Genomic DNA, 16,141 nt, shown 5'->3' on the forward strand with positions numbered 1-16,141 from the left:
GTCAGTGAAAAAAATTATTCTTCTGCATATGTAGAATTTCTCCTTTTGGAATTCTGCAAATGGTCATTACAGTAGACCTAGGATTCCAAGCTCCCTGGGAGGGGGTAGTGGAGAGAACACTGGCCTTCACAGCCAGGCGGGCATGAACAGGCGTGGATGGGCTCCAATCCTAGCTTTGCCTTTTTTCTAATCTCACTTTCCTTTCTGTAAAGTGGGGAAGCTTCAAGTCCTGAATAAGCAGGTTTTGATACAACTTAAAAAAAACAAACAAACAAACCAAGCCATTAAACCTTAAAATTAAGCAACATATATTTCTATCTCATCTCTGAAGCCTAGAATTAGGGATTTGGTAAGGTTTAGGGATGGAATTAGGGTTGTCTCTTTTTTTTTTAAGGATTTATTTATTTATTTAATTCCCCCCCTCCCCTGGTTGTCTGTTCTCTGTGTCTGTTTGCTGCTGCTTCTTTCTTTGTCCGCTTCTGTAGTCGGCGGCGGCAGGGGAAGTGTGGGCGGCGCCATTCCTGGGCAGGCTGCACTTTCCTTCATGCTGGGTGGCTCTCCTTATGGGTGCACTCCTTGCGCGTGGGGCTCCCCTACGCGGGGGACACCCCTGCGTGGCAGGTCACTCCTGGCGCGCATCAGCACTGCACATGGGCCAGCTCCACACGGATCAAGGAGGCCCGGGGCTTGAACCGCGGACCTCCCATGTGGTAGACAGACGGCCTAACCACTGGGCCAAGTCCGTTTCCCAGGGTTGTCTCTTAAACAAATCTCTTTGTTGTGAGGAGAAACTATATGCTTTAATAGGGTCGTGAAACATGTATAAATGTCAAAATGCCCATTCCATGAAAATAAACATCAGAATGATTCTCAGAAGATTTTGAGGATTAGATAAAGAAATGCATATATACGATTCATCTTTATTTCCTCACAGATCCTCCTAAGAGTTTGTGAAATGAGCTAAGGTAGTAAATCCTTAATCCTGGGCCAATTATCCTATCACAGATGGTGAAAGTGGTGTGAGAAAGATCATAGTTGGCATACTGCCACTCTGTCTCTAGAGTAACAGCTTTGTGATAGGCTGACTGAGCCAAGCCATTCTAGAACCAGTTACATATAGCAGGTCTAGACACTGGTCATCAGAGAGGTGAGCTCAGGGCTGTTGGTGTCCAAAAGGACCGTGAGATTCAAGTCCTTTTGAGAAGGGTCTTGGAAAGAAACTGTTAAAACAGCAATAGTCCCTTTCAGATGTAAAGTGCGTTATATTTTAACACCTTTTTATATATGGTATTTAATGTGATTAATTATATAAAAATTTAATGGGTACCTTCTCTCTCCATAGCAGTGTGCTTTATGGGCAGGAGATACAAGAAAGTATATTGTATAATTTCTACCTTGAAGGACAGTTTCATTGGCAGCTGGGAGATGAATATAGAAATCATATATAAATTAGTAAATGTAGAAGTTACTACTTGAGAAAGTATAATTAAAATGGAACAGTTTAATAAAAGATACCTTATTACTAGGAAGAGCCCAAGGCACTGAGGGTGAGCTCATGAGGACCATAGTAGTGGTGAGAGAAAGTTTCTGGAGGAAGTGGGACCAGAGGTAGGAAGTAGGCTCCTAAAGAACAGATGGGTTTGAGTTGGTTAAAATGAGAAGGGGCTGTGGTTTCAGAGTAAAGATAATCAGAAGAATATGAAACAATGACAAATTAGGTTTAATAGGGCTTCAGAGTTGGGATTCAGGGGTATTATTTCTCCTAATGTTCTGGAAATAGGCAATAATGTCTTCTGGAGAGTTTTTCTGTACTGAAGGAGGCTTCAGTCCATTTGTTTCTCAGTTACATCTGTGTACTTTGTAGTTTCCATACTTGTTGCTTAGAGGCTTTATCATCTGGTGATCTTGTACCTATTTGTAAAACGGAAACACTGTGCATTTCTCTCTCAGCTGTGGTGAATTCTAGTGAGGGGAAAGATAGAGTCTAAAAGAACAAACTGATCACAGTAGTACCACCAGCATTTGGCAAGCTGCTCATTCAGTAATGCAGTAAGTATGGCAGGAACAATGCAGGGAGACATCAACTGTCACAAAGTAAATTAAAATGGCAGTGGAGTACGCCAAGCCCATCATCATAATCATCATCATTTTCTACATATTAAATATTAGAAAGATAGTTTGGGTAAATATTTCAAAAAGAGCTACATTTTCTCTTAAGCAACTTCATTTGAACCATACTTGAGTTAACAGTTTAGCAGAGAATATTTTCCAAAGGAAAATTCAAATCACTTTTTGTTATTATCAATTAAATTGCAAACAGCAGTAATTTGAAAGTTTTGTTTTACTTTTTAGCAAATGGGCTCTTCATCTGCTTTTAAAAAGCCTTTTTAAAAAAATTGCTATAGTTCTGGTCTTATAGGAAATTATTATTTCAGTAGACTTTAAGCTTGATCCCTTTTCCTTGAAGCAGTTGTTAGGAATTTCTAATTACCACACTACCACTAAGAAAATATGTAAGTGTGGAGTGGATGAAGCTCAGTGGTTGAGCGCCTGCTTCCCATGTATGAGGTCCTGGGTTCAATCCCCAGTATCTCCTTAAAAAAAAAGATATATAAGAGATTGTAGATTGATATTAGGATAGGGGTATGAAATGAAATGTACGACTATCTTTTAACTGTCTGGGTTTGAATTTTGTTGTCTAGGCAGCAGCGCATTATCTGCAAGTATGTTGATAGTTACTAAAAAGTAGAACACTACACGATGGAATTCACCATTAAAGCGACTTTGTTCTCTTCTGAACTTCTGAAGCAGGGGTCACCAAACTTCTTCTGTAAAGGACCAGAGAGTAAATATTTTATACTTTCAGCCACATGGTTTCTGTTCCAGCTACCCAACTCTGTCATTGTAGCTTAAAAATAGCCATAAGACATCACGTAAATGAAGGAGTGGGGCTGTGCTCCATCAAATTTCATTTACAAAAACAGGCAGCAGGGCAGATGTGGCTCATGGACCTTAGTTTGCTGATCCTGTTCTAGAGAATTTAATGCCTCTAACACTTTTTTTAAAAAAAACAGGAAATACTAGAATTGGGAGTTATCTTTTACTGTTTTATCTTCCCTTCTCAATATAAGCTTTTTGAAAACAGGAGCATCTTTTTTTTTTTTTTAAACAAAATCAATTTTATTGATACAAATTAATAAAGCATATAATTCATCCAATGTGTACAGTCAGTGGTGTTTGGTATAATCACATTGTTGTGCATTCAATTCAGTCATTATTAGAGCATTTTCATTATTTCAATAATAATAAAAAACAACAAGAAAATTCTTTACCTCTCAGTTTTTCTGTTTACTCTGCTGTATATCGCTGCTATTTCTGGCTATTCTTGCACAATTATTTACTAAGCAGTTTTGTTGAGATATATTCACATACCATACTATCTATCCCAAGTGTATATTCAATGGCTTTTAGTATAATCAAAATGTTGTGCATTCATCACAAAAAATTTCAGAAACATTTCATTACCCCCCCAAAAAAAAACCCACACTCCTTAGCATGTTTTCCCTAACCCTACATAACCACTAGCCTAATTTCATCTTTATAAGTTGATTTATATTTACATTTTATATAAATGGACTCATACAATATGTAGTACTTTGTGTCTGGTTTCTTTCACTTAGCATAATTTTTTGGTCTGATATAAACATTTGGTAGTATTAACATATATTTGTTCAGCTTCAAAGAAAAAAGGTCTTATATACGGAATTTTACCCATATTCATATTTCACATGTGGTTTTACTACGCTATACAGTCCCATGTTACATTTTTTACATTTCCTTTTAGTAATATACATGACCTTAGAATTTCCTTTTAAACTGCCTTCATAGTCTTGCTGGGTACAAACATTATGTTGGACTTTCACCTTTTCTATTCATTTCCAAAGATTAGCACACATACATTTTACCAATTCTGCACAAATTAATCTTCAGCTTTCCATTCTTTAACCTCATTCTATTTTCTGTTGACCCATATTCAAGTTAGTAACTCCATGAGGTTACACAATGAATTTAGTTCATAGTAGCACAGTCATACAACATTTGTCCTTTTAGGTCTGGCTTGCTTCACTCCACATAATGTTCTTCAAGTTCATCCATGTTGTCATATGCTTTAGGACTTCATTTCTTCATACAGCTGCATGATATTCCATCTTGTGAATATACCACAGTTTGTCCATTCATTGGTTATATAATGCTGCTATGAACATTGGTGTGCAGATGTCTGTGTCAATTCTCAGTTCTTCTGGATATATAACCAGTTGTGGTATTGCCGGGTCATGTGGCAAATCTATATTCAACTTCTTTAGGAACTGCCAGTCTTCCACAGTGACTGTACCATTCTACATTCCCACCAACAGCGAATAAATATTCCTAACTCTCCATATTCTTTCTAACACTTGTAGTTCTGCCTTTTTAATAGTGACCACTCTTGATAGGTAGGAGGTCTCATTGTTTTGATTTGCTTTTCCGTAATTGCTAGTGATGTCGAACATTTTCTCGTGTGCTTTTTTTTTTTTTTTTTTTTGCCATTTGTATTTCTTCTTTGGGCAAATGTCTATTCAAGTCTTTATTTTTTAAACTTTTATTTATTTTTATAATCAGTGGTATTCGGTGTAATCACATGTTTGTGCATTCATCATCCCAATCATTTCCAAAGTACTTTCGTTATTCCAATAATTAAAAAAAAACAACAACTCATTACTTCTCAATCTCTCTATGCCTTGCCTGCTCTACATAGCTGCTATTCTTTATCCTTTTCTCTAGAATATTTGTATTTATATTTTGGAAAAATAGTCTTATGTATGTTATATCACCCATATTGGTGTTTTACATGAGGTTTTACTATCTTATACTGTCTCATGTTACAGTTTTTAGCTTTCCTTCCAGTTATATACATGACTTTAGACTTTCCCTTTTAACCACTGTCATTCCCATACAGTAATACTGCTAGATAAAATCACCATGATATGCTTTAGCCATTTTTGTTCATTTCCAAAGATTTACAAACAATGTTTTCTAACAATTCTGTACAGATTAACCCTCAGCTTTCCATTCTCTACCCTCCTATTTTCTGGTGACCTATATTCTACATGAGTTTACACAGTTTTTAGTTCATAATAGCAAAATCATAAAGTATTTGTCCTTTTGTGTCTGGCTTACTTCACTCAACGTAATGTTCTCCAGGTTCATCCATGTTGTCATATGCTTCACAACTTCATTTCTTCTTAACCACTGCAGGATAGTCCATCATGTGCATTCACCACTATTTGTTTACTCATTCATCACTTGATGGACACCTGTGTTGTTTCCAACTTTTGGCAAACATGAGTAATGCTGCTGTGAACAGTGGTGTGAAGATGTCTGTTCATGTTTATGCTCTCAGTTCTTCTGTATATTTATATACCTGTAATGGTATTGCCAGGTCACGTGGCAAGTCTTTATTCAGCTTCCTTAGGAACTGCCAAACAGTCCTCCACAGTGGCTGTATCATCTACATTCCTACCAATCTCCACATTCTCTCCAATATTTACAGTTTTCAGACTTTTTAATAGTGGCCAGTCTAATAGGTGTGAAATGATATTTCATTTTAGCTTTGGTTTGAATTTCCCAAATCGCTAATGATGTTGAACATTTTTTTCATGTGTTTCATTGCCATTTGTATTTCTTCTTTGGATAATTGTCATTTTGTCTTTTGCCCATTTTTTAATCAGGTCATTTATCTTTTTATTGTTGAATTGTAGCATTACCTTAAATATGATGCATAATAAACCCTAATTGGATATGTGATTTCCAAATATTTTCTCCCATTGGGTCAGTTGCCTTTTCACTCATTTGATAAAGTCCTGTGAGGTGCAAAAGTGTTTAATTTTGAGGAAGTCGCATTTATCTATTTTTTCTTTTGTTATATGTGCTTTGGGTGTATAATCAAAGAAACCACCATTTACCACAAGGTCTTTAAGATTGTTTCCCTACATTTTCTTCTAGTAATGTTATGGTCTTGACTTTTATATTTCAGTCTTTGATCCATTTTGAGTTGATTCTTGTATAGGGAGTGAGACAGGGTCCTCTTTCACTCTTTTGGTTATGCCTATCCAATTCTCCCAGCACCATTTGTTGAAGAGCCTCTTTTATCCTGTTAACCTGGACTTGGTAGGTTTGTCAAAAACCTGTTGGCTGTAGAGTTGAGATTTATTTCCGGACTGTCAATTCTATTCTACTAATCAATGTGTCTGCCTTTATGTAAATACCCGGCTTTTTTGACCACTGTAGCTTTGTAATATGTTTCAAGGTCAGGCAGTGTAATTCATATCGTTGTTCCTTTTTAGAATGCCCTTGCCAGTCAAGTGCACTTTCCCTTGCAAATGAATTTGGTAATTGCCCTTTCTATTTCTGTAAAGTAGACTGTTGGAATTTTGATTGGTATTGCATTGAATCTATAAATCAGTTTGGGTTGGATTGACATCTTCACAATATGTAGTCTTCCAATTCATGAAGATAGAACATCTTTCCATTTGTTTAGATCTTCATTATTTCTTTTAGTATTGTTTTGTAGTTTTCTGCATGTAGGTCCTGTACTTCTTTGGTTAAATTAATTGCTAGGTATTTGAGTCTTGTTGTTGTTATAATAAATGGAATTTTTTCCTGATTTCCTCCTCAGATTGTTGAGTACTAGTGTACAGAAACATTACAGAAATTTGTGTTGCTATTATATCCTGCCACTTTGCCGAACTCATTTATTAACTCAAGTTGCTGTGTTGTAGACATTTCAGAATTTTCTAAATATAGGATCATGCCATCCACAAATACTGAGAGTTTTACTTCCTCTTTTCCTATTAGGATGCATTTTTTTCTTGTCTAATTGCTCTAGCTAGAACTTCTAGTTCAGTATTGAATACCAAGGGTGACAGTGGGCATCATTGGCTTATTCTGGATCTTAGATGGAAAGCTTTCAACTTTCTCCTGGAAATGACATTGGCTGTGGGTTTTTTGTTTTTTTTTTTTAAAGATGTATTTATTTATTTATTTCTCTCCCCTCCCCCCCACCTCGGTTGTCTGTTCTCTGTGTCTTTTGCTGTGTTTTATTTCTTTGTCTGCTTCTGTTGTTGTCAGCGGCACGGGCATCAGTGTTTCTTTTTGTTGCATCATCTTGTTGTGTCAGCTCTCCATGTGGGTGGTGCCATTCTTAGGCAGGCTGCACTTTCTTTCGCACTGGGCGGCTCTCCTTACAGGGCGCACTCCTTGCGCGTGGGACTCCCCTACGTGGGGGACACCCCTGCGTGGCAGGGCACTCCTTGCGTGCATCAGCACTGCGCATGGGCCAGCTCCACACGGGTCAAGGAGGCCCGGGGTTTGAACTGCGGACCTCCCATGTAGTAGATGGATGCCCTAACCACTGGGGCCAAGTTCGTTTCCCTGGCTGTGGGTTTTTAATATATGCTTTTTATCAGATCGAGGAATTTTCTTTCTATTCCTATCTTTTGATATGTGTTTATCAAGAAAGGATGCTGGATTTTGTTGAATTCCTTTTCTGTATTGATTGATATGATCATATGTTTATTTTTCTTCAATTTGTTGATGTGCTGTATTACATTGATTGATTTTCTTATGTTGAACCATCCTTGCAAACCAGGAGTATATCCTACTTGGTCATGATGTATCAGTCTTTTGATACGCTATTGGATTCAATTTGCAAGTATTTTGTGGAGAAGTTTGCATCTATGTTCATTAGAGAGATTGGTCTGTAATTTACTTGTAATACTTTTTTTGGCTTTTATATTAGGGTGATGTTGGCTTCATAAAAATGTGTTGGGTAATTTTCCCTCCACTTCAGTTTTTTGGAAGAGTTTAAACAAGATTGGTGTTATTCTTCTCAAAATGCTTTGTAGAATCCCATCTGTGAAGCCATCTGGTCCTGGATTTTTACTTTTGGGAGATTTTTGATGACTGATTCAATCTTTTTAAATGCAATTGTTTTGTTAAGTTCTTTTATTTCTTGTAGAGTCAAGGTAGGTTACTTGTCTTGTTTTCTAACATGTACTCTATCCAGAGAAAGATCCATGAGCACTTGAGAAGAACGTATAACCCACCAAGTTTGGGTGCAGTGTTCTGTTAATGTCTATTAGGTCTAACTTGTTTATCATGTTTCTCATGTTCTCTGTTTCTTTGTTGATCTTCTGTCTAGTTGTTTTATCTAATGGTATGAGTGGTGTGTTGAAGTCTCCAACCACTATTGTAGAGATGTCTCTATATAAATAGTCTTGACTATTTATGCCTATTATTTCTTCCTGGTGGATTTTCCCCTTTATTAATATATAATGACCATCTGTATCTATTATAACTTTTTTTGCATTTAAAGTCTGTTTCGTCTGCTGTTAGTATATTTACCCTGCTCTTTTTTGGTTTCTATTTGCATGGATTGTCTTTTATCCAACCTTTTACTGTCAGGCGTTTGTATCCCTGGGTGTAAGGTGAGTCTCTTATGACAGCATATGGATGGCTCATGCTTTTTTGTCCATTCTGTCAGTCTATATCTTTTTTTTTTTTTTTTGAGGTACCGTGTCTGGGGATTGAACCAGGGACCTCAGATGTGGGAAGCCAGTGCTCAACCACTGAGCCACATTGGCTCCCCTGGGTTGGTTTTTTTGTTTGTTTGCTTTTTACTTGTTTTTCTAATTTTTTTGTTTTTTAGGAGGCACTGGGAACTGAACCTGGGACCTCCCATGTGGGAAGCTGGCACTCAACTGCTTGAGTCATATCTGTTTCTATTCTATATTTTTTGATTGGGATGTTTAATCCATTCACATTCAATGATGTTACTTTATTTTTAAAGATTTATTTTTCTCCCCCTTTTCCCCTCCCCAGTTGTCTGTTCTCTGTGTCCATTTGCTGCGTGTTCTTCTTTGTCTGCTTCTGTTGTTGTCAGCGGCACGGGAATCTGTGTCTCTTTTCCTTGTGACATCTTGCTGTGTCAGTTCTCCGTGTGTGCAGCTCCATTCTTGGGCAGGCTGCACTTTCTTTTGCGCTGGGTGGCTCTCCTTACGGGACACACTCCTTGCGCATGGGGCTCCCCTACACAGGGGACACCCGTGTGGCACGGCACTCCTTGTGCACATCAGCACTGCACGTGGGCCAGCTCCACACGGATCAAGGAGGCCCAGGGTTTGAACTGCAGACCTCCCATGTAGTAGACAGACACCCTATCCATTGTCCAAGTCTACTTTCCTTATTTTTTTAAAGATTTATTTATTTTATTTTTTAACTTTCCCCCTCACCTCACCCTGCTGTTTTTGCTGTTTCTATTAGCTGTCTGATCTTCTGTATCTATTTTTCTTTTTTGTCTTCTCCTCATTTTTTTCTCCTTTAGGATTCACCAGGATTCGATCCTGGGGACTCTGATGTGGAGAGAAGTTCCCTGTTAGCTGTGCCACCTTTCTGCTATGCTTCACCTTTACTCTCCCCTTCGTCTCTCTTTTGTTGTGTCATTATCTTGCTGTGTGACTCACTTGTGTGTGTACTGGCTCACTGTATGGCACTTGGCTTGCCGTGCGGGCACTCGTGTGGGCACTTGGCTCACTGCGTGGGCACTTGACTCGCCACACGGGCTCTCATGGGCATTTGGCTTCTCACACATGCCCTCGGCTTGCCACATGGTCACTTGGCTCACCACATGGGCACTTAGCTCTCCATGTGGGCACTGGCTCGCCGTGCAGGCATACTTTCTCTTCATTTTCACCAGGAGGCCCAGGAATCGAACCTTGGTCCTCTCATACAGTAGACAGAAGCCCTATCACTTGAACCACATCTCCTTCCCCAGTGATGTTACTTTAAATGCATTATTTACTACTATTATTTTATTCTTTGGTTTTCATGTGTCATAGCTTATTTTGTCTGCCTTTCTACTCTTTCTGCTACTCTTTTTTCTAGACCCTCCTCCAAGCTTCTCTCTCCTGTCTTTTTCTTTCAGGTTGTAAGTCTCCCTTTAATATTTCCTGAAGAGGTGGGTTCTTTTTTATGAATTCTCTTAGTTTCTGTTTGTTTGTGACTACTTTAAACTTACCTTCATATTTGAAGGACAGTTTTGCTGGGTAAAAAATTCTCAGCTGGCAGTTTTTCTCTTTCAGTATCCTAATTGTATCATACCACTGTCTTCTTGCCTCCATGGCTTCTGATGGGAAATCCACACTAAGTCTTACTGGAGTCCTTGTATGTGATGGTTTTATTCTGCCTTAATCTCTCAGAATTTTCTCTTTCTCTTTGACTAGCACCGAGAACTGAACCTGGGACCTCCAATGTGGAAGGGAGACGCCTAATCACTTGAGCCCCTCTTTCAAAACTTTGTTTTATTTCTCATTATATTTATTCTTCTTGTGTCTCTTGTGGCATAATCTTGTTGCATCAGCTGCTGCACCTGCCCATCATGTCAGCTTGCTGTCTTGCTTGTTTTCTTTAGGAGACACTGGGGAACCTCTGTTCCCTGCTTTTTCTGTGTGTCTCTCATTATGTTTTTCTTCTTGTGTCTCTTGTTGTGTCATCTTGTTGCATCAGCTTGCCTCACCTGCCCATCCTGCCAGCTCACTGTCTTCTTTAGAAGGCACTGGGAACCAAACCACAGACCTTCCATGTGGTAGGCAGGAGCTCAGTCACCTGAGCCACATCCGCTCTCTGTAATGTGTTTTCGTTCTCACCTATTGTGCCTTTCATTTCCATGAATGAAAGTAACAAACCTATTACTTTTTATTCAGATTTTCAAAATTCTTTGTGCTTTCTCAACGTCTTCTTGATGTCCTTTATCTCTTTAGCCATATTGTCTTTCAACTCATTAATTTGATTTTGGAAATTTGTGTGCATCTCATTGATAAGTTATCTCAAATCCTATATCTCTTTCTGGGACTTTGGTATATTTCTTTTCTTGGGCCATTTCTTCCTTTTTCTTGGTATGGTTTGTAGTTTTTTGCTGATGTCTAGGCATCTAAAATTAGGATGGCAAGTTTACTCAGATGCTCAATTTCTCTTTCTTTCATTGGGTTTTAGTAGCGAGAAGCTGTCTTACTGGTGCTCTTTGATTCTTGGTTCAACCTGTTCTGGGTCTTTAGGATAATCCCTGGTTGTTGTTCACATCTGGGCCCTGGACCCAGTCATGGGTTGCAGACCTGCTTCCTAGGGCCTTGGGGAGAGAGGCTATAAAGGCTGGTAAAAGCCTCTCTTATTTACTTTTAATTTCCTTACATGCATGTCTTTGGTCTGCCAGAAGATGGCAGTCTTTGGCAGTCCTTTCAGTTCACTACCTGGTTGGAGTGTGTTTGCTGCAACAGGGACTGGATCCGTGTGACAGAGGCTTCTACATGGAGGCCAAGAACCTTGTAATTCAAACTTTCTTAGAGGCAATTCTCCAACCTTTGCTAGCAGCCCCTTCCCTTTTCCTGGGTAGGAAATATTTCCACTTTCCTCTGTGACCTCAACAAACCAGTCTCTGTCAATAGAGAGACAGAGAGGATCGAATCTCTTTAGTCTCCTGCTGGCTCCCAAGGTAAACAATGGTGGGGTCCCACCTGACCTGGAAGGCTCCTGGGACACAGCAAACCAAAATTGTAGGTCAAAGCTGAATCAGCTTTAGGCTGTGTCCTTCTCTCTCCCCTTTCCTGGGCAAATGGATTCCTGGGGCTCCCTTTATCTGTAGCTGTCAGCCCTGAAGCCTGAGAATTCAAAAGGGTCTGTAGTGTGGGGGAAGGTGCCAGCATTTGCAGTTGCAGCTTTTAACTCATAGTTTATTTTATTTTTTAATTAATTAATTAATTTATTTCTCTCCCCTTCCCCACCTCCCACCAGTTGTCTGCTCTCTGTGTCCATTCACTGTGTGTTCTTCTGTGTCCGCTTGTATTTTTGTCAGCAGCACCCGGAATCTGTGTCTCGTTTTGTTGCATCATCTTGCTGCGTCAGCTCTCCATGTGTGCGTCGCCACTCCTGGGCAGGCTGCACTTTTCCCACACTGGGTGGCTCTCCTTTTGGGGCACACTCCTTGCACATGGGGCTTCCCTCCGGGGGGGACACCCCTGCATGGCAGGGCACTCTTTGCGCACATCAGCACTGCACATGGGCCAGCTCATCACACGGGTCAGGAGGCCCTGGGTTTGAACCGTGGACCTCCCATGTAGTAGGTGGATGCTCTCTCCATTGAGCCAAATCCGCTTCCCTTAACTCACAGTTTTATGGTCACAATTCCTTTCCTTTGCCCCTCTCTCCTTTGAGCAGTGTCTAGCCTTCTCTTGGTGTCCTAAACTCTAGAAGATTCTTTTTCCAGGTTGTTTCTGCCTGTTGCCTGGCTGTTTTTCTGGGAGAGAAGAATCCTATGATTTTTTAATCCACCATCCTCCCAGAAGTCCAGTTTGTCTTTTACTTCTTTCTCTCACCTGTCTTTTAGCCCAATGCCTTATACTAAGTAAGCTATAATAAATATATCTATTGCCTCTTTGATTCTTTTCTTGTAAATAAGAGCTCTGTTTTCATTTGGGTGCCACTTTATGGTTTAGAAAGTGCTTCAACATAGATTTCTTATCTAGTTCTCCCAGCAACCTTAGGAAAAGGAAGATAGAGCAGATGTATTAACCCAGTTTACTGGCCATATGACTGAGTTTAGCAAAGTTAAGTGAATTTCCCAAGATTATATTGCCTATTACAAGATCTGGATCTTTTCCCTGCTGTGCCAGTGAGCTGTATCTTTAACTTCCTAAAAATAAAGAAGCTTATCCTTTTAATCTGTTTTTTGCTCAGAGTGTTGACTATCCTGCACAATTCCTGCTTTACTCCTTAGAATCCTAGCTAAAATTTCTCTGGAGTTTCCAATACTCAATTTAAGGTTTAACTTTCAAATATCCCTACTCTTGGCTCAGAAAACAGCCATTTCTGTTCCCTATTCTCAGGACACAGATCCGAGCTATATATAGAAATACAAATAGATTTTTCTTTAAAGCTCATAAATCATCCCTTTCTCTGAGTTTCTCAGAGATGAAACTGTTTCTCACTTACTACATTCACTTATAGTTACTCATCTACTCTACATTCTTCCTGCTGCAAATATGGTCCTCTTTCTACAGAAATAGATTTTTATCTTTCAAAATCCTGCCAGGGGTGGTTGTACAGGTGTGTACATAAGTAAAAATTCATCAAACAGGATAATTTTGATTTGTATACTTAAATTATACGTCATTTTAAAAAGTTAGCTATGAGGGGGAAAAAGGCCCAAATCCTACCTCTCCTGCAAAGGCTTACCCCACCTCCCTAGTCCACTGCTTTTCTCACTTGAGTATAACTTTGTAAAATAATAGGCTATATTGTCTAATTAGCAATGTGATTCTGGATTCAAGACTGCTGGGTCTGAATCTCAGCATTGCCTCTTAACTTCTCTGTGCCTCAGTTTCCTCATCTGTAAAATGGAGATATTTATAGTATCTACTTCGTAGGGCTGTGAGGTATAGAAGAGGTATATAGGCAGAACATTTAGAACAGTGACTGGTACGTAATGAGCATTCATATTCTATCTACTAATATTAATATTTAAATTGAGCCAACTTCTTAGTTGTTTTTTATATACTGTATTAGCTGGTGCCTGCTAAGAAGCCTACTATTTCTGATGCCATTGTCAGTGATGATATTGTGAGTCTAATATTAGAATATTAGGCACACTATCCCTCAGGGTACAGTGATGCTCCATATTTTGGTTTACTCTACAATTTTTATTCCATAATTAGTACAATTTCATGTGTATTATCAATTTATTGTATTGTTATTATTTTTCAAATTTATTATTTATTGTACTAGTTTTATTTAGAAAGCAAATGGCTTTCATAAAAACAGTGATAGACCAGAAGTTGAGAGAGAAGGAGTTTAGTCCCAATATTGCTACTGATTAGTTCTACTTCATTGGGCAGCTCAGCCTCCATGTCCTTATCTGTAAAATGGCAGAACTATGATATCTGGTACCCTATTGGGGCTAAAATATATTTTTACTCTTATCATTTTTAATTTCAAAAGTTGTAGGTATAGAGAAAAATCATCTAGAATGTACAGAATTGTTATATACTCTTTCTCCCACAACAGTTTTCCTTAATATTAACACTTGTTATTAGTGGGGGCTAATATTTTTTATTTTCATTTATATGTGAGAAGATATTTAGATATATATAATTCTCGTAGAGTAATGGTATGTGATTTCCTTGCTAATTGCTTTATATTAAAAATTAATTATTCTTTCCTCTGTTTTCAGCTTCGAGCTCAGAATCAGGTCCTAAAAAAAGGTGTTGTGGATGAACAAGCAAATTCTGCTGCCTTAAAGGTATGCAGTGGGGTATTGTGTTTCTCTTATTAGCTAAATGTGTCTGGATTAATGAGGCTTCTCATCTGTCTTCATCAAGAGATGGACCTGAGCAGAGCTATACCGTATTCATGTTTCTGTCCCCAGCACTCAGCACATGATAGGACCTTAATAAATGGATTTGTTTGTGTGAGTCGTTTAGTCTATTAATCTTGCCTAATGGTTTCACTATTTAATAGGAATAAACTGTGTTAATCAGAACACTGAGTGATACATTTCATTATCAGCACTTTTGTTTATTGAGAGGAAGAATATGATAGAATACAAAGGAATTTGTTTCTTCCTCATTCTTAGGCTTGTAATAAATATGGCTTGGGTGATTTTTGTTTGTTTGTGTTTTAAACTCACTGCATTCACACATTTTAGATCGCATCATTCCTTTTTTTTTTAAGCAAATCAATTTTATTGATACGTAAAAATAAAGTATAAAATTCATCCAAAATGTACAGTCAGTGGTATATGGTATAATCACATAGTTGTGCATTAATCACTTCAATCATTATTAGAGCATTTTTATTATTTCAATAATAATGATAATAATAATAAAACACAAGAAAATTCTTTACCTCCCAATCTCTTTATGCATCCCCTGCTGTACATTGCTACTATTTCTGGCTGTTCTTGCACATTTATTTATTTTTTAAGCAGTTTTATCGAGATATATTCACATACCATACCATCTATCCAAAGTGTATAATCAGTGGTTTTTAGTATAGTCACAATGTTGTGGATTCATCACCATAAAATTTTTTAGAACATTTCATTACTTTGAAAAGGAAAACTCCACACCCCTTAGCAGTCATCTCTCAATCCCTCTAATCCTTTCCCAGCCCTGACTCATCTTTATAATACAATATATATTATAATTTATAATATAATTTCATCTTTATAAATTAATTTATATTTACATTTTATATAAATGGAATCATATAATATATAGTACTTTGTGTCTGGTTTCTTTCACTTAGCATAATTTTTCTGGTCTGATATTAACCTCTTGTGGTATTAACGGACATTTGTTCAGTTTCAAAGAAAAATGGTCTTACATATGCAATTTTATCCATATTCGTATTTCACATGTGGTTTTACTATGCAATACAGTCCCATGATTTTTTTAACTTTTTATTTTGAAATAACAGACTTATAGTTCAGTTAAAAAAATAATACACACCCCATATAGAGAACTCCAACATATCCCCACCACCCACATGCCCAGATCTATAAATTTTAACATTTTACCACCTTTTTCTGTTCATTCTTCTTCCCTCCATTCCTCCCCCACTCCTTCCCTCCCTTTCTCTCTCTCTTCTCTCAATCAATCAGTCAATCATTCAATCTTCCTATTTTTTTCTGAACATTTGAGAGCAGGTTGCACACACCGTATTCCTTGAATACATAGTACTTCCATATTTATTTCCTGTGAACAGGGATGTTCAGTTATGTGCAGTTATCAAGTTCAAGAAATTTAACATTGATATAAAGATTACATTCTATATTCCAATTTTTTCTTATTCCCAATAGTGTCCTCTTGAGTCTTTTCTCTTCTATTCTTAGATTATATCCAGTATCATGTGTTGCATTTAATTGTCATTACCTCCTCTTTAGTTTATCTTTCTTTCTTAAATTGTGGAAACATATATACAACATGAATGTTCCCATCCCAACCCCTCCCAAAAATATCATTCGGCGGGATTAATCACATTCACAGTATTGCAG

General features: G+C 37.9%; 1 protein-coding gene across 2 annotated transcripts in view; it reads left to right on the forward strand.

The window, feature by feature from the left end:
• The window catches only part of PPP1R21 (protein phosphatase 1 regulatory subunit 21), a 95,591-nt gene that overhangs the window by 6,626 nt on the left and 72,824 nt on the right, over nt 1-16,141 (forward strand). For both annotated transcript variants that reach the window (XM_004458770.4, XM_004458769.5), the window contains exon 2: nt 14,318-14,386. In XM_004458770.4, coding sequence (XP_004458827.2) covers nt 14,318-14,386 — 69 coding nt within the window. The remainder of the gene's footprint in view (nt 1-14,317; nt 14,387-16,141) is intronic.

This window comes from Dasypus novemcinctus, chromosome 17 (assembly GCF_030445035.2).
Source record: "Dasypus novemcinctus isolate mDasNov1 chromosome 17, mDasNov1.1.hap2, whole genome shotgun sequence".
Classification (NCBI taxonomy): domain Eukaryota; kingdom Metazoa; phylum Chordata; class Mammalia; order Cingulata; family Dasypodidae; genus Dasypus; species Dasypus novemcinctus.